At 37.6% G+C, this 26,268-nt stretch overlaps 1 protein-coding gene across 5 annotated transcripts in view; it reads left to right on the top strand.

The window, feature by feature from the left end:
- Positions 1-3,224: 3,224 nt before the first annotated feature.
- HSD17B3 (hydroxysteroid 17-beta dehydrogenase 3) overlaps positions 3,225-26,268 on the top strand; it is an 88,625-nt gene continuing 65,581 nt past the window's right edge. For 2 of the 5 annotated variants that reach the window (XM_056806766.1, XM_056806767.1), the window contains exons 1-2: positions 3,233-3,669; positions 9,790-9,836. In XM_056806766.1, coding sequence (XP_056662744.1) covers positions 3,516-3,669; positions 9,790-9,836 — 201 coding nt within the window. In that variant the 5' untranslated portion in view covers positions 3,233-3,515. Of the gene's footprint in view, positions 3,670-9,789; positions 9,837-26,268 lie in introns of all 5 variants that reach the window. The other 3 variants (XM_056806768.1, XM_056806765.1, XM_056806769.1) reach the window with 3 other exon arrangements.

The following is a 26,268-nucleotide window of genomic DNA, read 5'->3' on the forward strand; positions in this document are numbered from 1 at the left end:
ACATGAAGACATCTGGTGAAATGAGTAGATGAGAACAATTTGTCTCAATGGCCATGAAGTTTGGTCAGATGATAAGGTATTAAGGCCATCCATTGCATTCCAGACTGTTGCCCAATCATCCCAACATTTTGTCTTTCCACTGAATTTTGATGACTCTGGGAGAGAGTGAGGCTGCTGGCTTTGTGCAACTCTGCCTCACTGAAATTCAATTCAGGGCTCTGTCACACCAAGACATTACCTTGTGGCGTAAATGACCCTTTTCAAAAATGGAGGATAAACAATATATAATATGCTAATAATAACTACATAGTATTATATAGTATGCTAGCCTTGTTGCATATTAGCTCATATTTCTATAATACTCTAAAGTTTAGAAAGTAAATTCCTTAGATTTAGAGAGAAAAAGTGTCTTACCTGCAAGCATCAGAGTATAGCTTTGAACTTGTCTCCTGGGTCCAGGTTCCTTGATATTTGCACCACGACACAATGCCTACTTTTCAGTATTCTCAGGAAGTCATCATGTTTCGTGTCATCCTCAACTTCTTTCTTTACTTACTCTACATAGCTAATATGTTGTCAAGTATTATTTTGACCTTCACAGCATGTCCCCTTCTCTCTACTTACACTACCACCATCTTGGTGTAGGCTTTCATCACCTCATATAATCTTGCCTAAATTATTGTAATGTGTGTGGCAGGTTACTCTCCCTACTGTAAATTTTCTCCTACTCCAAAGAATTCTCCATAATTGCCAAGAGGGTTTTCCGAAAGCATAATTTTGACCTGTCACTTCTCTACTTAATACATTTCCGTGGCTCCTTACTGTTGCCAGATTAAATATCAAGTCTTCTTGGCTTTTAAAGCTTTTCAATGACATAATTAATAGCTTTAGTAAAGTTGCAGGATACAAAACAAATCCACAAAAATCACCAGCATTCCTATGATCAACTGTGAAGGACTAAACCATTATCAGAAAAGCAAATCTCCAAGATGCACAAGGGAGTCATGAAGAAGATGCTGTCCTTAGCTAATGAAGGAACTACTGGAATCTGAGTGCAGATCAAAACATACCATCTTCTACTCCATATACTTCTTGAGATTTCCATTGTATATGTGATATGCATCTTCTATCATTACATGAGCAATATGGAAATCTGTATTATGTGTAAGTATGGGTATAACTTGTATCAGACTATTCACCACCTCAGAGGAAGGGGGAGAAAATCTGAATTTTAAAATGTCAAAAAGCAATTGTCAGGGGGCAGCTGGGTAGCTCAGTGGATTGAGAACCAGGCCTAGAGATGGGAGGTCCTGGGTTCAAATCTGGCCTCAGACACTTCCCAGCTGTGTGACCCTGGGCAAGTCACTTGACCCCCCATTGCCTAGCCCTTACCACTCTTCTGCCTTGGAGCCAATACACAGTATTGACTCCAAGATGGAAGGTAAGGGTTTAAAAAAAAAGCAATTATCAAAAATTGTTTCTATCTATAACTGAAAAAATAAAAACATTTTTTAAAAAATGACTCTATGATTCTATCATATCTTTGTCAGGAGGTGAGTAACCTTCATCATTTTACTTCTGGAATCATGATTGGTTATTGCAGGGAAGAGAGTTCTTAAGTCTTTCAAGATAATTTTATTTTAGTTCTCACTATCAATTTCAAAAGTACAAGATGACAGAGGCATTGTTAGAAAATACAGTATGAACCAAAATGAGATATGGCATCCAAGGAGGCTAATTCAGTCTTAGAGAGACAGAGTATTGAGGACCTGGGAGGTGATAATCTCATTTTATTCTTCTCTGATTGGATTATATCTGTCAGATTTCATTAATTTCTTAGTACCACATTTTAGGAAAGACATGAATATTCTGGAGTACCTAGAGAAAGTCTACCATGATGGAGAGGGGCTCCCAATTTATCCTATAAAGGAATTACTTGAAGCAATTCAAGATGTTTCATCTGTAAAAAAGAAGACTATTGGAGGAAACATGATAACTATTTTCAAATATTTTGAAAGCTGTCACATGGAAGATGGAGTAAGGAATAAACATTTGTACAGTGCCTACTATGTGTCAGGAACCTTTACAAATATCTCAATCCCAGGAACCATACGAAATAAGTGCTACTGTTCTCTTCCTAATTGAAAAAAAATGAAGGCATTTATTTTTATCATAATTAAGCTTTGTCATTAGATTTGGCCCCCATCAGCCCAAGAGCTTTTGGGATTCTGATCATATCACCCAATGTATTAGCTTCATATCATCCATAAATTTGATAAGTATATCATTGCTGTGTTCACCCAAGTTATAAAAATATCGAGCATGATAAGGCCAATGCAGGAGCCCTGATTCATGACTGGAGATCTTCTGGTTGATATCAATTCATTAATTAAAACTGTAAACATGATTATCCAAATAATTACATCCTACCTAACTATTCCAACACCCAGACTAGCTCTCGTCATCTTGTTTATGAGTGATTTGTCAGATACCGTCTTGAAATCCAGATGTAGCAGGTCTATGAGGGTTTGTTTTAAAATCCAGTGAATAACCAGTCACGAAGGACATGGGGATTGTCTGGTATAATATCCTTTTTGTGTTCATTTTGGTTTCTAATCATCATTATTTGGTTGTTTGCCAGAGATGGTATTTTATTTCCTTTAAGGAAATAGGCATTGGGATATTGAGAAACAAATAGAATTGCTGTCAATATTTGAGAACAGGCAACTTGTTGACCTTGATACCATTAGAACTACTGCATTTAACTGTAATCATTTTGGCCAGTCTCCCTCCCTTTCATTTCTTGTCTCTCTGTGTTATAAAATATGCTTTAATGATCCTATGACCCCTTCTCCTTGAATTCCATTGGATGAGAAAGGCTTCTTAATTTCATTTAGGGGAACCTTCATACAAGTATATAAATTCATTAAATTTACATGCTGGTAGCTCTTTCCCCATTTTCTCTTTTCTCTCCCAATAGTGTGTGTGTGTGTGTGTGTGTGTGTGTGTGTGTGTGTGTGTGTGTGTGTATGACGGAGGGAGGTAACTAGGAACCTTAGCTTACTGAGTCTTGTTCAACATTATTTTTACCTTCTTTTTCAGATAACATTCATGCTCATTGAGTAAAAAATGAATTGCTACATCCTAATCAGAGCCTCATGATAGCCAAGTTCTCTCTGTTCTATTACAAGATGCCTCTTTGTTTGTTCTTAGTAAGTCTCCCACCCCTGAGAGGGAAATCATAAGCCACTATTTGATCCATGATCAGGTTATTTATTCCTCTGTTTTGCCCCTACCCATCATGCCTTTAGAGAAAAAAAAAACTTTTGGCCAACCCAATAGCCTATAAATATTAATTTTCTGTGAAAATGTTACTTTGATATTTTATGAAAAAGGGAGAGGAACTTGCTTGACTTGACTTTTGATTGGGCATAAAATTTGATTGTTCTTCACCGCAAAATCAGTTAAGAGGCAGTCAGTGTTAGCATTTCATCAAGAATCACAGTTGTTTGTCCATGGCTGACCTTCAGGATCAACTCTTCATCCTTATAGGGGCACTGGTGTGTCTGAACTACTTGCTGAAATGTGTGAAATTCTCCAAATATTTTCTTCTGCGTTTATGGACTCCATTGCCAAAGTCTTTCTTTCGATCAATGGGAGAATGGGCAGGTAAAAGAACTCATATTTATCAATGTTGTTATTGCTTATATTATTGCCATCTTAATCTTAAAAATTAGGGGAAATTATTAAGAACAGTGTATAATTCAGGTCATTTTTTATTTTTAAGGGAGGTATGGCTTAAAGTAGAAATTAGAGAAAGAAAAAAGGGTAGAAAAGATTCTAGAAGGTCAGTGTTTCTGAATAACTTAGATTTTTTTTGTTTTTCTTTTTAACAAGCATTTATTAAGAGCCTGTGCTGAATGGTTTCTAACTATCTAACTTTATCCTCATACCAATCCTGGCAGGGGAGTGCTTTTATCCAAATTTTATGGATAAAGTAACTGATGAAGAGAGGTTAAGAGAATTTGAATTCAAGTCTCCTTGACTCCTAGTTTAGAACTCTATCCAATATGCCTCTAATTTATCCTAATGATATAAGGACATTGAGTCCAATCCTTTCTTTTTACAGATGACCAAACTGAGATTAAATTATTTTCTCCAGGTCACATAACTAGAAGGCTACCTTTGAATCCATATTTTCTGGTATTTATTCCATTATACCATAGATGTTGAGTTTCTGGAGAGAAATCTCATAGGATAAAATTCATTGTGGTGGCGTGAAAAGAATAGTGGGCTAGGATTTAGGACAACTTGGGGACAATCTTTGTCCATCACTAACTAGTGACGTGACTTCAGGCAAGTGATTTTACTTCCCTGGGTCTTAGTTTTACAACTATAAAATTGGGGGTGGGTTTGGGGAGAGATTGGATAAATTAATTTCTAAGGTCCTTCTCAATTAGTTTTAAGATTCTGATTTTGTGATGAATAGATAAAAAAATTACAGGGTACCTTAACCCCAAATTATTTGAAATAGATACTCTTAAGTCAATTTGTCTCTTCTCATCCTATTTATGAACAAGAACCAAGGCTGGCAATTCTCTCTAGTCATACAATTTATTTCTTATACAAAATATTGATCAGATGCTATAAGGTCACAGTAAAACTCCAACTACATGGCTGAGATTATATTAAAAGGAATCATATATTGTGAATAAGGCTTCCTAAGACTTTTCTTCAATGTCATGCTATAACCCAGGCAAAGGCTGCCCTCTGCAGCTAGGTACCAAACATGCCAGTGACTAAGAATAAATAGAAACTTATAGGAAAAAAAATCCCAAACATGTGAATTAAGAGTAATTCTATTTATTTCCTCCATGAATCTTTCTCTAGTGTAAGCAATATGTGTCTTTTTTCACATTACAAACAGAAAACAATTAATAAAAATTGTATAGATGTGTACAAAACTAAAACAACAACAATAATAAAAAGAGTAATTCTACACAGCCTTAGCAAGGAAGATGGCATCACTTCATGGAAACTTTAATGGAATAAATGAACTAATAGACTATTGTTGTTGATTACTATAATTGAATCACTACTTTTCTCTGGACTTGTAAGACTAGATTCTTTTAAAGCTAACTGGTTAAATAGCTTGATTTCTAAGATCCAAACCCCTTTCCCAACCAAGATATATCCATCATTTTATGGTATTCTCTTTCTTCTGAAAAACTACACCAAGGAAGAAAGCTAAAAAATGAAATATACACACGAAGAACTCTAGCTAGAACTGGTTGGATTAATGAGTTCATTGGATAGGGAATTCTTAAATAAGGAAATACCTTCTACCGATTTAGGTCGGCACATTCTCTGTAATTTACAGTGTTGAAAAGTTGGCTAGGGCAAGGGTGTCAAGGAGGCTGCCCACAGCTCTCCCAAGTGTAGGCTGAATCAGCTAAAAATGTAATTCAGAAAATTCAACAAATTAAATAAAAATATGTAAATAATGTTACATTTTTATCTCCTAATAGATGTAGAGATAATTATGTATGGATCGATGGTCCCTGTTTCTAGTTGAGTTTGACCATACTAGAACCTAGAACACTGAGAGATTAAGGGATCTGGGAAGGGACACACAGCCAGGACGAGAGGGAGGCACAGCTTGTTTGGGGCTTTGAGGGGAGCTTTCAGGCTACCCTCATTTTTTGTGTACCCTGATATTTGTATTTGTGTATACACACAAAACTAGGCATGAGAATCAGTGTGACATAATGAATGTCGTTAGAGAACTAGTCTCAGTTCAGCAGGTCTTAGTCCTGCCCTTGACAGGTGCCAGCTGTGTGATACCAGTCGGGTGCTTAATCTCTTAGAGCCTCAGGCAACTCTCTAAGACAACGTTCCCAACTGAGAATTGATCTGTATTAACAAAGGGTATTTCCTCACCAGGAATTTTCTGTGCTGATGAAATCACAAATCCTAGTGGGGGAAAAAAAAATATATATATATATATGTATATATAAATATATACACGCTCACAAACATACACACACATTTTGTTCAGTTTTTCAGTCATGTCTGGTACTTCATGACCCCATTTGGGGTTTTCTTGGGAAAGATACTGGAGTGGTTTGCCATTTCCTTTTCCAACTCATTTTACAAATAAGGAAACTGAGGCAAATGGTGACTTGCCCAAGGGCACACAGCTAGTAAGTGCCTTGAGCCATGATTTGAACTCAGGTCTTCTTAACTCCAGACATGGCACTCTATCCACTGTGCCACCTAGCTGCTCCTAATATACACAATGTATATACATGTATATATAGAGTATATGTGTGTATATGGTATGTGTTAGACACTCAATTCCCTGAAAACTTAGGCAATAGTACAATTAAATGGATGACTGGATTCAAAAAATAGTTGTTAATGTTCATCCTGATTAATATTATCTCTACTATTCATTAACTCGGAGCCTCTTCTGGTTAAGACTTTTTCTGAATGTGGACTCTTAAATAACAGATGGCCAAATCATCGTCAGATCTCTTTGCTTAAGGAACTCGATACCATAATGAATCCCTGAAGTCCAGAGTTAGAAAGTGCAGCAGAAACCAGCTAGTCCAATACATACATTAAAGGAATTCACACTGGAACACGCCTGAGTAGTCATTCAGCTTCTGCTCTGACCCCTTTAAGGAAAGTAGAGAGTAGCCAGAAGGATGTGATTTTTAATAAGTCACTGAGAAACTCAGCGTAAGCCATTTCATATGTGTGTGTGTGTGTGTGTGTATATATGGACAATCTACACAGAAGGTGGGAGGGATCTACATAGAAGGGGGAGATGGCCATAGGAAATCAGCAAGCCTTTAAGTCGTGAATGAAGAAAATAATAACAAAATTCATTTGGAATAACAAAAGATCAAGAATTGCTGTTGCTTTAAAAGCATTAGTAAAAAATGCAAAGGAAGCCGTACAAGATTTCCAACTGCGGTAGAAAGCAATAATTATCAAAACTACCTGGTACTAGTTAAGAAACAGAAAGGTCAATCAGTGGAACACAACAGACATGCAACAAACAGAAGTAAAGATGATAGTACCTTGTGTTTGGCCAAAAAAATACAGATCCAGGCTATTAGGGTAAGAAATCACTGTTTGGTCAAAACTGCTGGAACACCTGCAAAGTAGTTTGGCAGAAACTAAGTGTAGACCAATATTTTACTTACACCTTCCACTAAGATAAGATCAAAATGGATACATGATCTAGACATAAAAGGAGATATCGTAAATAAATTAGAAGAACAGGGAGCACATCTATCCAATTTATGGAGAGGAGAAAAATGTATGAGTAAAAAGAGATGTTGAGATTGTGAGATATAAAATGAATAATTTTGAGTACATTAAATTTAAAAAGTTTTGTACAAATAAAACAAATGTTGCCAACATTAAAAAAAAATGTTTTGAATGAAGTATTGAACTATGTACACCCACATACATATACAAAGGCTAGAAACTTTATACCAATGATTCATACATTAATTGGAATGAAGGGAGTGGGTTTAACGTTAAGTACCTAAAAGAAAATAAGAGAGCAAACAGCAGCAAATTGTATTTCCAGAACATCCTCATTCAGTGTTTGGGAAGAGAAATAGTTTTTATGGAAATGAGATAGGCAACAAATCGAAAATGAGAGTCAGTGAAAAGATACTATATAGCATTCATTGATAGTGGAAGCAATGGCCAGATTGGATCTTGAAGATATCTTATCCCTAGATTATGCAGGCAGAGAGTTTTGCAGAACATTGTTATTGATATTTGGCTTGTGTTTGTTTGTTTTTGTTATATAACTTTGTTTCAGAAAAGTCTAAGATCACTCTAAGGAAATAGCATTCTGAACATGGAATACATTGGTCTTATCATGTAGACTGTAAGAAACAGAGTCTTGCCAATGTGTTTAAGCAAATAGATAAGAATCGTTTGCCATTTTCACACTGTTGAGATGTTAACATTTTCAGATCCCTTTGCCCTGGGCTCTGCTTTTAGTACTTATTAGCTGTGTGACCATGGGCAAATCACAGTTAAACTTTTTGATCCATAGTTTCCTCATCCAAAAAATGAACTCAGTATCCAGAAGACCAGAATTCAAATTCTGTCTCAGATATTTACTAGTTGTGTGACCCTGGAACAGCCAGGTATACAGTGAGTAGAACACTGGACTTGAAATCAGGAAAGCCCGAGGTCAAAAGTGGCCTCAGAAAATTATGGGCTGTGTGACCCTGGGCAAGTCATATAACCTCTGGCTACTTCAGTTTCTTCCACTGTAAAATGGGAATCATACTAGCACTTAACCTACCCAGGGTTGTTATGAGGATCAAATGAAATAATATTTGTAAGGTGCTCAGTAACTGTGCTGGCATAGTGGTTCTCAATAAATGCTTGTTCCCTTCTTTATCTTCCCTTTTCCATACCCCCTTTCTTTTTTGCTATTACATTTCTAAGGAAGTAGAGAGGTTCGGTGGAAGGGATATTGGAGGTAGAGTCAGAGAAACTGAGTAATAATTTTGCTACTAATGACTTATATGCCTTTGTACATATTACTTCTCTGCCTCAAGGCCTTAATTCCCTCATCTGTAAAATGAGAAGATTGGATTAATTGGATATTAAATTACTTCTGGGTTTACAGCTATTGTGGGGGTCTTGGGGTGAACCCCTGGAGTTCCAAGATGGGGACCTTTTGCAAGAATGCAAGACTCCACACCTTAGCTTAGAAATAAACAGAGAAATTGATTCATTTGGAATTCATGTTGAATTTGGCTGGGGGGACAGCATACAGGGAAAGCTGCCTCCTCGTCAATTCGGGGGCTTTTGTCCTCTTTACAGCAGGTGATACATGACTCAAGGAGGGTGTGGTTTCAGGCAAAAGTTTATGTGTGTGTGTGTGTGTGTGTGTGTGTGTGTGTGTGTGTGTGTGTGTGTGTGAGAGTGTTGGTCATCTGACTGGGGTCAGAGCGATATCTTAGGTACTGAAGACACGGGGTATAGCTTGGGTAAATGTCCTACATTTCAACCCGATGATAATTGGGGCACAACTAGATTATGTATATATGGGTCCATCTCGAAACTTAGAGGAGAATCCAAAGGGGATCGTTTTCTCAAGGGCCTTCTTGTCATTAGTCTTTGAAGCCCAGGGTGACCCCTTCTTTAGCCTTAACAAGAATGCAAGGAAGCAAAGGAATTGTCCTGCTCATAATTTGACCTGAAGCACGTCTACCATTTGGAGGGACAAAGTAAAGCTAGAGTCCCACATCACTATTATCCTAGTAAGGCGCTACCTGACACCAATATATGGAGATTCCCATCTAGCCTTTGTGCTTGGTCACTGACAGGGCCATGAAAAGGAAAAGGATTTTTCAGATGAATTTTCCAAATGAGTAGCCCAATTGTTCTTAAAATGATATTACAGTGTGAACCATTGGAGATAATATAGACACAGTGCCTGTCCTTGAAGCAGTTCAGACTCTTCTGTCCAAATTTTTATCACTGAGGAGTCCCTGCTCTGAATACAATGTCCCTTGAGCCTGATAAGGCCTCTTTTTAGGAATGTCTCCACCTCCCCCTAAATGTTTAATCTTTTGTTAAGCAGAGGTGAGAGGGCTATTAATGCTCATTTTACATTGAGAAGGAGAGGCAGTAGCAGTGAGGGAACTATGGATTATTAAAAACAGGCAGAAATAGGCAGAATAAAATTTTTGGATGTGAAATAAGGTTTTAAAAAATTGAAACTATTTTCTCCTTTTTCAGTGATCACAGGTGCTGGAGATGGAATTGGGAAAGCATATGCATATGAGGTAAATAACCAGGAACATCCGGTTTTAGACTAGAGTATTTCTAAAGATTGCTGCTATTCAACATTCTCTCTCCATTTAAGACTTGTTGTTATCATTATTGTGTACAACCCAATGCCTAATTAGGAAGGAGATCTACATGCCATTCAGCAAAATCCATTGCCTACTAACAACTTCAAGTGTTAGAAGAATTCCCTTCCTTCCTTCCTTCCTTCCTTCCTTCCTTCCTTCCTTCCTTCCTTCCTTCCTTCCTTCCTTCCTTCCTTCCTTCCTTCCTTCCTTCCTTCCTTCCTTCCTTCCTTCCTTCCTTCCTTCCTTCCTTCCTTCCTTCCTTCCTTCCTTCCTTCCTTCCTTCCTTCCTTCCTTCCTTCCTTCCTTCCTTCCTTCCTTCCTTCCTTCCTTCCTTCCTTCCTTCCTTCCTTCCTTCCTTCCTTCCTTCCTTCCTTCCTTCCTTCCTTCCTTCCTTCCTTCCTTCCTTCCTTCCTTCCTTCCTTCCTCCCTCCCTCCCTTCCTCCCTCCCTTCCTCCCTTCCTCCCTTCCTCCCTTCCTTCCTTCCTTCCTCCCTTCCTTCCTTCCTCCCTCCCTTCCTTCCTTCCTTCCTTCCTTCCTTCCTTCCTTCCTTCCTTCCTTCCTTCCTTCCTTCCTTCCTTCCTTCCTTCCTCCCTTCCTCCCTCCCTTCCTCCCTCCCTCCCTCCCTTCCTCTCTCCCTTCCTCCCTTCCTCCATCCCTCCCTTCCTTCCTTCCTTCCTTCCTTCCTTCCTTCCTTCCTTCCTTCCTTCCTTCCTTCCTTCCTTCCTTCCTTCCTTCCTTCCTTCCTTCCTTCCTTCCTTCCTTCCTTCCTTCCTTCCTTCCTTCTTTCCTAGCATACTAAATGTGGCTCTAGAGGAATATTAATACAAAGAGTTTTGAATTAAATAACTTTATTTTAGACACATAGCCAACAATTCAATAATTCATCAGACTATGGCACCCTTAAGTAGTACCTCAAATATTTTCTCCTGAAATTAATCCTCATAGGCTAGAAAAGGTCCATCCTAGGTTTAAAAGCTAGATGGGGAACTTTAGAATCCATCTAATTATGGCTTTTATTTTGTAGATAAGGAAACTGAGACCTAGGAAGGTGATTTGCCCAAAGTTACAAAGGACTCAAATCCAGCTTTTCTGACTCAGGATATCTTACTCTTTCCATTATATATGCTATGATGCTTTTCAAGATTGTAATCAATATTATATCCAGAGAATTCTCTCTTACTATGGGGTTCTAGACCTGTTAGAAACCAGTTTTCACTATAGATACCTAGACCTCACAATCTGATTAGGGAGTGGGGAGTTGGCAAAGGTTTCCCACCCAATGTAGACTCTAAATGATCACACTAATGCAATTATCAATAATATGGAAATAGGTCTTGATCAATGATACATGTAAAACCCAGTGGAATTGCCTGTCAGCTATGGGGGGTGGGGGATGGAAGGGAAAGAACGTGAATCATGTAACCAAGGAAAAATATTCTAAATTAATTAAATAAAAATTTTCAATTAAGAAAAAAAGGTTTCCCATAGCAACAACTGGCATCAATTTGAACCATTCCTTTCTTTGTTACTAATGAAAGATTTTGGCCTGCCCACTTTAGATGATCCCATTCAGATAAAACAGGATTAAAAAGAGGTGAGGATTTGAACCCCAATCCTCCCAAATTCCAGTTCAGAATGCTATGTAATATACCAGGAGTTCTCAAATTTCTTGGTCCCTTTTATGCTTTTAAAAATGATTGAGCACTCCCAAAGAATTTTTGTTTAAGAGAGGTTACATCTATTCATATTTATAAAATTTGAAATTAAAATGGACAATATTTAGAATATTTATTAATTCATTATAACAGTAAACTCTTTATATATTAGCATAAATAACTAATTTTATTAAAAACTATATTTTCCAGAATAAAACATTTAGAGAAGTGTGACATTGCTTTATATGTTTTTGCAAATGTCTTTGATGTCTGTATTCATAGAAGACAGAGAGATTCTTATATCTACTACTGCATTCAATTTATTGTGATGGGTCAATTTGGTTGAAGACTGTAAAGAAATGGATCCACCCAGATATATATTTGAAAACAGAGAAGTATTTTAATAGGCAATAGAATAATTTTGACCTTGGTGACCCCTGAAGGGGTCTTGGACTCTGTAGATTACACTCTGAGAACTACTACCCTACACCAGGCTGCCCCAGCTATTGCTAGAACCTTATCTTGTTTTGTCATGTCTTCTCCCTCACCCCACTCTTTTTCTTCTTTTTCCCCTGGCCCTGACAATAGACCTTTCTCCTAATTAAGACTTGGGGAGGCTACCAGCTCTCTTTTACTCCTCTTGGAGAAAAGGATCGTCTCTGAGACCCCTTATAATTCTGGGATGGTAGGGTTCCATGGTTTGGGGATCTGGGGATAGATTAAGTTTTGATATTTATTTTTCCTTAGCCACAGAGCTATTCTCTCCTTCTCCTCTCCTTCCAACTCTTACTCCTTTGCAAGGGCAAGAGGAACATTCAGTCACTAAACCAGTCAGTCAAAAACATTTATTAAAGAGAGCATGTTGTGTTAAGCCCTGAGAGATACAAAGAAAGGCAAAAGACAAAGAAAGGTAAAAGACAATCCTGGTGCTTCTGAAAAAAAACTACCAATGGAATGTAAGCTTATTGTGGGTAATGGCCTTTTTGTTGTTGTTGTTGTTGTTGTTGCTGTTGCCTTTGCATCCCTAGAATCTAACACCAAGTCTTGTATATTTAAATATTTATATTGTATCTTGTATATTTAAATAAGCTTAATTAAACAAATTAAACAAAACCATCTGAGATCCAAAGAGGGGATGTAATTTGTGTCACTTAGCAGGAGAATAGTGAAAAGCTTTCTTGCTGTGAATGGGGCACATAATGTGTAGCCATGCTAATAAACAGGATGGTTCACCAGTTTTCTGATGCCCTTACATTTTTAAGAGGGCATTTCTATTATTTTTGCTAGTTTTTAGCTCCCCCAAACTATAGCTTGCCTGCCTCCAATCATCATATCGCAGCAATCAGCAACTTATGCACAGCAGTATTAGTTATCAGATACTGGATAATAATTTCACTTTGAATTGTGCATCAGGAAATCACTTCTGACAGAGAGAATGGTTATTGTAGGGAACAATTATCTTTAAGTCCATTTATTGACTGAACATTTCACTAAAGATACTTAAAACCTTACCCAAGGCAATTTTATGTTCTTGAATTATATGCCTTAGAGTTGCTTTCAGCTCTCATCATGGCTTTTGATAAAGACATTCAATCAATACACAGTGCTCTCCATTATACATTATGTTCTCCCTACTCTTGGATGGAATTAGCCTTGGGCTAGGCAGAACCTATGAGTAGCCCTGAGCTCCTTAAGAATAAAACCGAGGGTGGCACAATGACTTCTTTGAATCATTATGTTCAGCTCTTTTCTGTTTACAAAAATTTTTTCTCACCTTGGGATCCAATTTTTGTTTTTATTGGGAGTAATTAACTAATTTATTCTCATACATTCTGCCTTCAAATTGTATAAGTTCTTTGTACTCTAGAAGCTCTTTTAAATCTATTACTGTAAGACTTTCCTTAAAATAAGAACAATAATAAGGAGGGAAAGGGTTTGCTTTGTAGTTTTTTTTTTTACTAAGTTCACGATAGAGAAAATTTAAAAATCTCTTCCCCAAACTAAACTTAGCCCCCAGTGATGCCTTTCACTCTTACTTATTTTTTAGTTAAAGTTTGAATTCTTTAGCTCCCATATAAAAGTTACTTTTGAAGTGGTGCACTTCACAAAGTGAGTCCAACACAGAGTTTCAATTATTGAAACCGTGATTTATTAATAAAAGAACAAAAAGAGAATCTACCAGCTGGGACAGCCTTCCCTAGTGGAAGGTGTGTCGGGTTAACATTAGGAAACAGTTTATATATAGGGTTAGAAGATACAGAGTTATTTCCTTTCATATATAGGTTCTTATCTGACAATAAAACAAACCTTAACACAGGAATGTGGGGTCAGTAATAGGGAGGACAATCCTCAGATTAATTGGGGGTTGTTATTTAGGGTTGTTTATTTTCACATGGATTTAGTCACTTAGCCCTAGCTGACCATATGTTATCTTGCTTCCATCCTGACCTTTTTGATATTCCTGAAATTCCTCTTTGTCTCCTGCCCCTTTCTAATTCACATCCCCCAAGCTAAGTAGAGACCGGTCTGCTGTCTGCATAAACAGCTGGACTTCCTGGGGGGAGGGAAGCCAGGTCTGTTCCCTAAAAAATGCTGTCAGGGTTTTTTTTATCTGTTTTATCTATTTCAATTTTACTATCTTCCCCTTTTTGGACTACTTCACTTTGATCTCTCAGAAGTCAGTCCAGCTGAATGATAGGTGAACTTCAGTTATAATAATAGTAGATGGTCAAAATGAGACTTTCAAAACATACTCTCTCATGGTTCCTCACCAACCTTGAAGAGGAGCATAGAATTGTTAGAGAAGAATGGTACTTTTTGTTGTGGGAGAGCTTGATATTAATCTGTCTTGGAAAGGATGCTCTGAAGTGACAGGCTCTGATGATTATCTTTTAAAATAGAGAAATGTATTAAGTTGAATGGCCAAGAGGCAGATGTAGATAAAATTCTGCTTCCTAGTGGTCCAGGATTTTTATATCTTATCTGGACAGAGACCATGTGACCAGAAACAGAGGTGGGAGGGGGGTGATATAAAGGTGTGAGATGTCCCTGATCACAAAGGAGGGTAAATTGCATATCTCAGGGAATGAATCTTGATGTCTGAAATGCAAACAGAAGGTACTTACCAGTGCTGAAAAGGAAATATATCTCTCATGTCAGTCTTGTTTCCTTTCCACACTCAGAGACTCCTTTTATCATATAGTTTCTTCAGTTGCTTTTAGGTGGATTTCCTTTAGCCAGTACTGCAGGGGTACAAGAATGAAGAATTCCTCACATATTCTTTGACTTGGGATTGCTCTGGAGACTTGGGGTCCCCAGGGAAGCCCTGTGCCTGCTCCTCAAAACCATCTGAGGTCCAGAGTGGGAATGTTATTTGTGCCACTTAATAGGAGAATAGTGAAAAGCTAGAATTCAAACTGAGACCCTGTGACTCCAGACCCAGAATTCTTTGCAATACACCACAACACTACTCCTCTGATTGGCCCTTCTCCAGTTTCTTTGTCATCTCATTTTTTCACCCTAAATAAATCAATCTTCCAGGGGCAGCTAGGTGTATAGACCTAGAGATGGGAAGTGCTAGGTTCAAATGTGACCTCAGATGCTCCCTAGCTGTGTGATCCTGGACAAGTCACTTAGCCCTCATTGCCAAGCCCCCAGCTAGAGACTTAGCATTGATTCTAAGATAAAAAGTGAGGATTTTTAAAATGAACATATACATATATAAATATTTTAAAAGAATAGATGTCTTCTAATACAATGGTTTTAGTTCCTATTTAATCAGTCAACAAGCATTTATTAAACTCTTAACTTAATGGCAGGCACTGGGTTAAGTATCAGGAATTAAAAGATAATAGTGAAATCGTTACTAACCTCAAAGAGTTTATATTCTAATAGAATACTTTTCAAATACTTTAAGCTGTTTCCAGTCATTTACACCAGTCTCTGACCACAATAAGCTTGAATTCTAATGGAGATATCATGCAAGTGATTATGTACATAACAAGATACCTGTACATAGAAAGGACTATATAAATGTAAAATATTACTGTTATATGCAGGATAAATTGAAGGTAATCTTAGAGAGAAAGAACTACCACTGTGGTAGGGGTGTGGGTTGGGGAGATCAAGATAGGTAGGAATTTGAACAGTCTTGAATGAAATGAGGAGGTGCAGAGTCTAGGATTCTAGGAGGGAGAGCATTCCAGGCATATGAGACAGCCAGTAAAAAGAGTCAGGAGACAGAGTGAGGAACGTGTGAGGAACAGCAAGATGCCAGTGTTGCTGAATACAGTAATAAACTATGGGTGGGAAGTGAGGTGTAAGAAAAAATCAATGTAGGTTAGGACTAGATTGGTTTTAAAATCCTGACAAATGGCATTATATTTGATTCTGGAAATGTAATAGGTCATCAATGGATTTTATCGAGTAAGGTACTGATATCATCAGGGCAGCTATGGACCTTGGTTTGTTATGATTAAAATGAGAGAGAGAGAGAGAGAGAGAGAGAGAGAGAGAGAGAGAGAGAGAGAGAGAGAGAGAGAGAGAGAGAGAGAGAGAGAGAGAACCTTCCTATCCCCTCTACAAATTTATGATCTGCTTCATGATGTCCCTTTCCTGAGCCTCTCTGATTGTAGTTCTCAGATCTCAGTCCACACAAAAATTGAATCTTCTGTATGCCAAGAGGAACAGGTGGTAACCCTGTGCCAGCACTCTTCCACACAGGCTAAATTAGTTTTTTTAACAACCAAAAATATTTCTTGTTTACACATAAAACAATTATCTAGTCCTTACCAAAGACAAAAGATGTAGACAAAAAGAGGGAGGTCCCCCTACCAACAGTATTGGAGGAGAAGCTAGTTGCTAGCTTCAGTCTAAACCAGGGGTCCCCAAACTTTTTACACAGGGGGACAGCTCACTGTCCCTCACATTGTTGGAGGTCTGGACTATAAAAGAAACTATGGCCAAATCCCTGTGCCCACTGCACATATTATTTTAAAGTAAAACACACACACACACACACACACACAAATACAACATTTAAAATAAAGAACAAGTAAATTTAAATCAACAAACTGACAAATATTTCAATGGGAATTATGGAGCTGCTTTTGGCTCATGAGGTGGTCAATGTCCAGTTCCATATTTGTCACTGCTAGCCGTAACAAGTGATGCAAGTGTGCATCAGTTAGTCTAGATCTGGTTGGAGATTTCATATGTTTCATTATGGAAAAAGTCTGTTCACAGACATAAGTGCTGCCAAAGATGGTTGTCATTTTGAGTGCATGGTTCCTGAGATTAGGATATGTCTCAGAGGGGAGAGATACATAGAAATTAGGCAAGCTGCTTGACTTGAATGCGTCTTTCAGAGAGTCACAATTCTGTAGTTTAGCCAGTTCCATTTGGTTAAATTGTATCCACATTTTCAATGTAAATAGAAAATGCGTTATGGAAAAGCTGTATATCCTGTTCATGGAGATGAAGCTCTTTAAATTTGAATTGGAACTCCTTTTGCAACTTTTCCAGTGAACCCACACATGTTTCTTTTGGGAATGCAATCAAGGGTTTTTCTACTAACAGATTTTGAGTTAAGGGGAGATGACAGAAATTTTCCTCCTTCACTTGTTTGATAAGGAGGCCTAATTTTACTTCAAATGCTTTCACATATGATTGCATATCACAGATGAGCGTCCCTTTTCTTTGAAGTTGCACATTTAAACTGTTGAGTAGCTCTGTTACAGCTGTCAGAAAGGCAAGGTGCCATTTCCATTCTGTATCATTGAGCTCTGGTACTTCTTTGTTTTTTGAAAGCATAAAAGCTATAATCTGTGGAAGTAAGTCATAGAAATGTCTCAAAACTCTCTCTCGACTCAGCCAATGAATTTCTGTGTGATACAGAACATTTTCATAGGCAACGTTTAGCTCAGACAGAAATTCCTGAAATTGTCTGTGGTTTATTGCATTAGCTCTAATGAAGTTAACACAAGATACCATAATTTTCATAACAGAGGCCCACTTCAGTGATTTATTACATAGCAGCACTTATTGGTGGATGAGGCAGTATATGGCTATTGGATGAGAATGGTTACATTTGTCCATCTCTTGGTTAATGCACACAATTACTTCTCTCTTAGACCACACCATCAGTTGTCACACTGCCTAGTTTAGCCCAGTCCAGATCCAAATCCTTCACAGTTTGGGAAACCTTTTCATAGATATCCTCTCCTGTAGTTGTTCCTTTGATGCTTTGCAGTGTAGCAAGCTCTTCTGTGACTTCGAAATTTTTATTCAATTCACGAATAAAAATTAGAAGTTGTACAGAATCATGAACATCATTCATTCACACCTAAGAAGGTGTGAACTTTTGAGTAATTTACACCAGAGTAGACTAGAATCTCTGAGTGAATTTTCACCTCTTTGCTCCTTGTAAGTTCACAAGTTGCCTGACCTTTATAGGTACTTAGCACCCTTTTGTATTTGTTCTAAAAATAGGCATGGCTTAAGTATGGGTTTAAGTACTTTTCATTGTTCAGCAAGGAGTTTTCTCCCCTAAAGCAAGCTTAAGTATGGGTGGAGTAGAGGTCTCACATTTCTGATCTAAGTAGAGTTCACTGCCCAAATGGGGAATGGTCTTAATCCAATCTTATGAAGTAGGGTCTGGGAATTTTTAAGGTTCACATCATTTAAAAAAATATTTGAATATAGTTTTTTTTCTTACAAATAACAACAACTCATTACATGTATTAATAAAGATCGTATGTTGGAAACTTCTGTTAGCTTATGTAATATGCAAATTCTACTCCACTATCTTTCAAAATATTTGATGCTGTTTCATTGCTATCAGATGCTGTAAAATAACCCTACAGAAGATGATTGCCTGAAATAACATTTAACCTAGAATAGAGGTCTGGTATTATACTAAATAACAGCAAGTCATTTTCTTACTCTAGCTATTCTTTTCTCATTGAACCAATTTCAATGAGAGTAAGGTTTAAATACTAGCCATCACCACCCTCCCCCTCCCAATTTACCCCATTTTACTTCTCTCTTCCCTTTTCTCTTAGTACCATCCTCTTTTTCACCCCTAGATTTTTTATATATCATCCTAAATAGCTTATAGACACCCTCTGTCTATGTATACTTCTTCTAACTACTATGATGATTATAATTTTAAATTATAGATATTATCTTTCATATAGAAATATAAACAATTTTACCTTATTGAAACCCTTAAATTGTTTTCTCTTATTTACTTTTTTTATACTTTCTTTGAATTTTATATTTGGACATCCAATTTTCTATTTAAGTCTGGTCTTTTCTTCAGGAATGTGTAGAAATCTTTTATTTTATTAAATGACCCTATTTTCTTCTGAAAGAATATAATCTGTTTGAGAGAGAGGTGATTCTTAGTTGTAAACCCTTATCATCTGGAATATCATGTTCCAAGCCTTTTGGTCCTTCAGTGTAGAAGTTGCTAGATCCTGTGTAATCCTGCCTGGGGCTCCATAATATTTAAATTGTTTCTTTCTGGCTGTTTGCAGTATTTCCTCCTAGGCCTGGGAATTCTTGAACTTGGCTATACCATTTCTGGGATTTGTCATTTGGAGTTTTATTGAAAAAGGTGATCTATGGATTCTTTCAATTTGTATTTTACACACTTGTTAAAGGCTATCAAGAGAGTTTTCTTGGATAATTTCTTGTAATATGTTGTATAGGCTTTTTTTTGGTCATGAATAATAATTCTTAAATTTTCTCTCCTGGATCTATTTTTCAGTTTAGTTGTTGTTTTTAATGAGATGTTTTATATTTTCTTCTATTTTTTCATTCGTTTGACTTTGTTTTATTGTTTCTTGATGTCTCATGAAGTCATTGTTTTACCAATTCTATTTTTAAAGACTGAATTTCTTCCATGACTCTTTGATCCTCTTTTTCCATTTGGTCCATTCTACTTTTCATGGACATCTTTTCTTCATTGGATTTTTGTTCCTCTTTTTCCATTGACCGGTTTTGCTCTTTAAACTGTTTTTTTCTTTCTTCATTACTTTAATTTCTTTTCCCCATTTTTCTTCAACCTGTCATTTGATTTTAGAATTTCTTTTTAAGTTCTTCTAGCACTTAAGACCAATTTTCATTTTCCTTTGAAGTTTTGCATGTGGTTTCTTGACTCTCACTGTCCTCCGTAGATTCTGTGCTTTGGTCTTTGTTGCCATAGAAGTTTTATAAGGTTAGGAGTTTCTTTGAGCTGTTTGCACATTTTTCCTAGCCTTTTTTTTTTTGGCCTGTGGACTGGGATTTCTGAAAGGTGGTGATTCTGTTTCCTCTGCTGCTGGCTTGCAGAGCTAAGCACTGTGAGCTATTTTTCCCTGGGGCTATGTCTTCACTGGAGCAGGACAGGTTTGAAAGAGTTCAGTTCTATGGACTTCCAGACCTCACTGTGGGCTGGTACCAGGGCCTGGTACTTTACAGGGTGGATCTAAGGTGTTCTTTTGTTGGTTTATTACAGTCCCAGGATCCCAAATTTGGCCTATGCCCAGGTTTGGAATCTGTCACAGTAGGTGATGGGGTAGTTAGCCAGGACTCCTCTGTGTGCAGTTTTTCTCCCTGTTCTCTCTTATCCCATGAAAATCAATTGTCTGCCTATTTTTCAAGTTGTGTTTAGTGGGAGAGCCCTCTCACTCTATCTTGCTGTTGGTTTTTGACTCCTATTGCTTTGAGGTGATTTTTAAAGGTTGGTTCGGAAGGATCGTCAGAGTGGTTTCAGCTCTCACTGCTACTAAATCACCATCTTGGCTCTGCCTTTTACAGAAGGGATCTTAATACATTCTCTTACTATGTAATCCAGTTTGCTCATCTATAAAGTGAGAGAGTTTTAATGTATAATAATAATAATGATTTACATCTTACATGGTACTGTAAGTTTCTCAAAACACATTCCTTAGAACAATTCTGAAATCGGTGGGGAATTTTTATTCCAAATTATACAAATGGGGAGACAGCATGTGAGAGGTTGTGAATTACCCAGGATAATAATAATCTCTCATGTTTATAGTGTTTTAAGATGTGCAAACACTTCATAAACATTATCTCACTTGATCCTCATAATAACTCTGTGTGATGGGAGTAATTAAAATAGCTACTATTTTATAGATGAGGAAACTGAGCTTCAGGGACATGAAATGACTTGCTCATGGTCACACAACTGGGGTCAGAGAAAGAATGTGAAATCAAAATTCTCCTGATTCCAAGCATGGCTAAATTTCAACTGGCCCTTTCCTGCTTCAAATATAATACCATCCCAGAATGGATGCATTAAAGAGATAGTCATTTGAAGTTTTTCTGTGAATAGCCATATTTTTCTAACAGTAAATTTTTCAGTTCAATCTTGGAGCAGGATGGCCTCAGTTGCTCAGGTTGCAAATAAGAGTGTTATAAGTTCTTTTGTCTCCTTCCCTGTCACTGAAGGCAGTCTTTTCTTGTCCATAATTAGTAGTGGTTTTCTGTGATTGAACTTTGATTTCTATGTTTGGTTGGGGGATCTGTTAATTTGGGTTACAAAAATGTTCAGTGTCATCTCAGCAGCAGGAATAGATCATATTTAAAAAAAAATTTTAAACAGCTTGTTGATAAAAATGTCATGAAAGACAATGAAAAAAAAGAAAAGAACCAGTATTTTTTTCTTTCTTTATAATTATGGCAAAACTCTATGGGTCAAAGACCATATATGGTCTGAAGGCCTTTGTTCTAGTAGCCCATTAAAGATTTGGGTTGAAGATTACTTTTTCCTATGTCCTTGAAACTGAATGCTTTATAGCTTCCATCTCTTTCTTCTAGCAGAATTCTATTAGGATCATCCATTTGACAGGTACAAATGCCTACATTGTAAGGATCTTGAAGAACAAATGCAATATGAGTAGGCAAATTATATAAGTATACAATCAAAAGCATGATGGCAAAAGTATGATAATTAGCTTTCCTCCCCCCAAAATGTACACACTATACATTTTCAAGTTTAATTTGCATTATTAGCATTTTTTCATCGTTTTCTTAAGTAATAAACAATCAACAAAATAATAAATCAAACTCTGATTTGTAGTAATTTCTGTTTCTCAGGTCTAAAAGTTCACAATGAGAAGTTAACAATAGGATCTTTATCCTTTATAAGACAATTGTAGCACAAGATATAATTATAGATTTCATCCTGGTCTGCCTATGATAGATTTCAGTGGTGCTGAATTCCTTTTTCTGGCCCTGGTCCTGGTCCTGGTCCTCTTCATTGTACTTTGAGATGTCTGTGGTCTTTCCCTAGTTTTATTCTATTTCTGTTCCTAGGTCAAAGAAGTTCTCTTGGTTTTTGAGGAAATTATGCCCTTCCTATGTGGTTATCCAGGTTTATCTCTTAAGTTCAGGCGGAATTAGACCATAAATGGTTTCCTGGCACTTTAAGAAGAGGACTCCATGAATTTGTTATATGATTTATACCTTTCCTGAGAGGCACTTTCATTCTGGTCTTGTCTACTCTTCCTTTCTAGTTGTTGTTTATTCTGGGTAAATTTGTAATGGAGATAGAGTTGGTTTTCTGTAGCTCAACTCTCCTCTTTCTTTAACCCAGTGATGGCAAAACTTTTAGAGACCATGTGCCTAAACTGCAACCCTCATGCTGTATACGAGCACCCTTCTTCCCACCACCATGCCTTACTCCAGATAGGGGAGGGAGGAAGTAATCCTATTGGACTGCTGGGCATAGGGAACTGTGATGTGAAAAATGTTCTGTGTGGGTGGAGAGGGGAAGGGGAGCAGCCCCCCTCTGATACATGTGCCATAGGTTTGCCAACATGGCTTTAACCCATTTCCCTCACAGTATACCTGTCTGTCCTTTAAGAGCTCCATTACTGCACTTCAAACTTGCTCTCAGGAAAGATTATATCAGTCAATTACACCTTATTCTGAATATAAGTAAGCAAATACATTTCTTCTTTGGGAGTTGGGGTGGGGAATATTTGTGCTTTGTGGTATCTTTAGTCAAAGCTAGAAAAAAAACTGAAGACTTTGTTCCATTACATTACATCATTTTGGAAAATAGCAAAAGTCCTTTGTTTTTGGAGGGGAAGGAATTCTTCCTAGGATCTGTAAAATCATATATACAGTCCATCCATGTCCAGCCTCTAATATATTTTTCTTCTCTTCTACCCACATATGCACACCTGAATTCACACTCCTTCTTTTGAAACATTGCCAGCTAGTAGCAGCCCATTTTTTTCTTCTTTTCCCATTACTCATTAAGTATCAGCATAAATGATCTCTATTTACATAGACTCCACAGGCAATAACCTAAAGTGCTGGGTGTAGACAACAGTGAAAACACACACACACACACACACACACACACACACACACACATGCACACGCATGCACACTCCAGAAAGGTTATTCATCATAATATGATTACTTTGTGTTTCGGACTGTCGTACAAAAATGAAATCTGGGATTTCAGCCTACTTAAAAACCTGAATTTTCTGAAAAGAAGGTCTGGAAAGATCTAGTGTATAGGGTGTCCTTGACCATCCTTGAAATAGACAAGAGTTGGGTTTTGGGTAGACAAAGGGAACAATGTCATCTTCCAGACAATCAGTTCTTTTTGTTTTGAGGATGCAGGTGGAGGGTGGTGTTGCTCTCATTCCCTCTGATTACTTCACATATCGCCCTTAAAACAAGCTTTCAAAACCTCCAAGGTCTAAGTGTTTGCTGGGGCCCAAGGGAATAGCTGAACTATTAGGAAGAGCAGCTTAGGAAGCTAGCATCTTTTGTGTGGAGAATGCAAATAGCTGCCCACAATGCCTTTAATGGACAATTTTCCCTTTCCAGGTTTGATGAAGTGAATTAGGAAACAAAGGTTCTGATTCCTCAGACATTCTTTCCATTGTTTCTGGGAGTCTCAAGGGTGGGAGAAAGGTTTTCAATGTACAGAGATAGGGCTTTAGGACATCATTGCAGGGAGTCAGCTTTGAGACTGAACAGGTTTAGTGTTTTGTTTTGAGGAAAAATTAGGACAGGCAGCTGCAGCTGGGAACCAACTTTAAGACTTTATTCTAGTGATCTGCAGTCTCAGCAGCCTGGTTTCTTCCAAGATTATCCAGGCAACATCCTTTAAGGTCTCTGAAAGGCTTTACTTCTGCTGGTCTTCTTTTAGATAAAAGGTATACTCCAAAAAATTATGAATCCATATCTGTAAGTGATTTCGCGTTCTAAAGCACCCTAGGGGGGCAGGTTATTTACAAGAACCTGAATAATGAGTCCTTTGGAAGTGTGAATTATCCCCCAATTTATAATTTTATTTGTTAGATTTTCATAGTTGGAGCATTCCTGCCTCTCTATATATGCTTATTTACTGTTGAAGCTATAAAAATACCGTAGTTGGGGTTGTAATAGAACAGCTCAGATTATACATTCAAATGTTCTCAAACTTTATTTCCCTAAATCTGGACTGTACAGCATCAAGATTAGTCCAGAAAAAAAATACATCTGCCTTTGTCAGGGTGATGCCATGGAACATGTGTAATGGCCTCTTTCCTTGATTGTAATGGAGGATGGATTGTGGTGGGAAAATCTCTTCTCTCAGTAGGCTCTAAGGGGAACCAAAGAGAAAGAGTTACCTCTCTCTGCTTCTCTATGTCTTTTTCTGTCTGTCTCTTCCCTCTCTTTTGCATTTTGCCAATTCTTTCCTGAACTTCCCAACATAGCAATAACGTCATTTTCAATTCATTTCTTTATTCACTTCAACACACATGGATTCAGTGCTTACATTCGTGTCAGATACTGGGTAGATACTAGATCCTTGCCCTCCAAGAGATTACAACTTTAGCGTGGTAACATTATCAGACACTTGTCCTAACTTGTGTCTTGCCACTGGACTTTGGAAAACTCTGGAAGAGAGAATGAGGCTGATGACTTTGTGCAACTCTGCCTCATTTGAATCCAATTCGTGAATAAGTCCGAACATAATCCTGGGATGTCATTGGTCCTTTTTGGAAGTGAAGGACAAACAATGAAATGAATGTGATAGAAATTAAAATTAAAATGACAAGTGCATAAGAAGAGTAGAAAATGCTATGAAATCAGATGAAAAGGAGTCCAGAGGAGAGATTTCAGACTTCAAAAAGGATTATGTATTGGTTCTGGGTTTTAGAGGATCGGTAAGATGTGAATAGTCATTGAGGAGGGCATTCCAGATTCATGAAGCAGTAACTAAAGGCAAGAAGAATGGAGAAACATAGGGAGTGAAGAATACCTTTGAGAAAGTAGTGAAACATCTTGAATGCCAGACTAAGGACTTTGGCTTTTATTCTATAAATAATGGGGAACCATTGGAAAGTTTTGAGTACTGAGGAAACATTAGACCATGCTTTAGGATGATAATTCAGTAGGATGGTGAAGGCTAGATAAAAAAGGAGAAATGTAGAAGGGGAGGCACAGTACACTGGAATGTCATCAGAGGACCAAGGTTCAAATCCTGCCTCTACATTTTCTGTGCACTGTATAATACAAATTTGAATGATAATTGCATTAGAGAAGTACAGAGTGCTCCTTGAGCAAGTCAATGACCTCCCTGGGCCTCTGTTTAGACATTTGTAAAATGGGGGATGGAGCTGGATTAGATGGCCTCTGAAGCTTTTCAACTCTAGATCTTTTTTAATTCTCCAAAGACCACTAAGGAACGTGATCAAGGGTTAGTAAACTATGGCCTGAGGACCAAATTCCTCTTCCTGGCATGGTCATTGTACTCCCAGAAACTCAGGCAAAAGTATTATCAGGGAAATTCCTTTGTTCCCTTACATCCTCCTGACTACTAACCCAAAACTTCTGATAACTCCTATGAGAGGATTACCCTCTTTGGATTGTCCTTTAGATTTAAGATGGACAGAGAGATGCACCTCCAAGCTATACCTTGATACCATCAGCTGTATCTCAGACACCTATCTGTCACCCCCTATATCTCCAGGCAGACCCCATTAGATGACCAACTCCGCCCCCCCCAACCAAATGTCTGAGGGTTTACCACTCTAGAATCACATCCTCACCATGACACAGTATCATGTCCTCACTGTTGTAAAGAGTATTTAAACCTCAGAACTGATGGATTCTGGGAGCAGGCTTCCATCTTGCTGTTCCACCTGTACTCTTGGCCATTCTCAACATTACTTTCTAAATTAATAAATTTCTATTCATTTATTTCTTTATCTATCATCTATCTATCTATCTATCTATCTATCTATCTATCTATCTATCTATCTATCTATCTATCTATCTATCTATCTATCTCCCTTACCTTCCATCTTAGAATCAATACTGTGTATTGGTTCCAAGGCAGAAGAGTGGTAAGGGCTAGGCAATGGGGGTGAAGTGACTTGCCCAGGGTCACACAGCTGGGAAGAGTCTGAGGCCAGATTAGAACCTAGGACCTCCAGTCTATAGGCCTGACTCTCAATCCACTGAGCTACCCAGATTCCCCCTTCTCTTTTTATTTTTAAGCTAAGTTTTGGAGTCTTGCATTCTTGTAAAAGGTATCCTTCCATATTTCCATGTTGTTGGTATTTGCATCAGGGTGTTCATTTAAAATCTACATACCCAATCATATCCCCTCAACCCCTGTAGTCAAGCAGTTGCCTTTCCTTGGTGTTTTTACTCCCACCATTTGTCTTCTGCTTGTGGATAGT

This window comes from Monodelphis domestica, chromosome 7 (assembly GCF_027887165.1).
Source record: "Monodelphis domestica isolate mMonDom1 chromosome 7, mMonDom1.pri, whole genome shotgun sequence".
NCBI lineage: Eukaryota > Metazoa > Chordata > Mammalia > Didelphimorphia > Didelphidae > Monodelphis > Monodelphis domestica.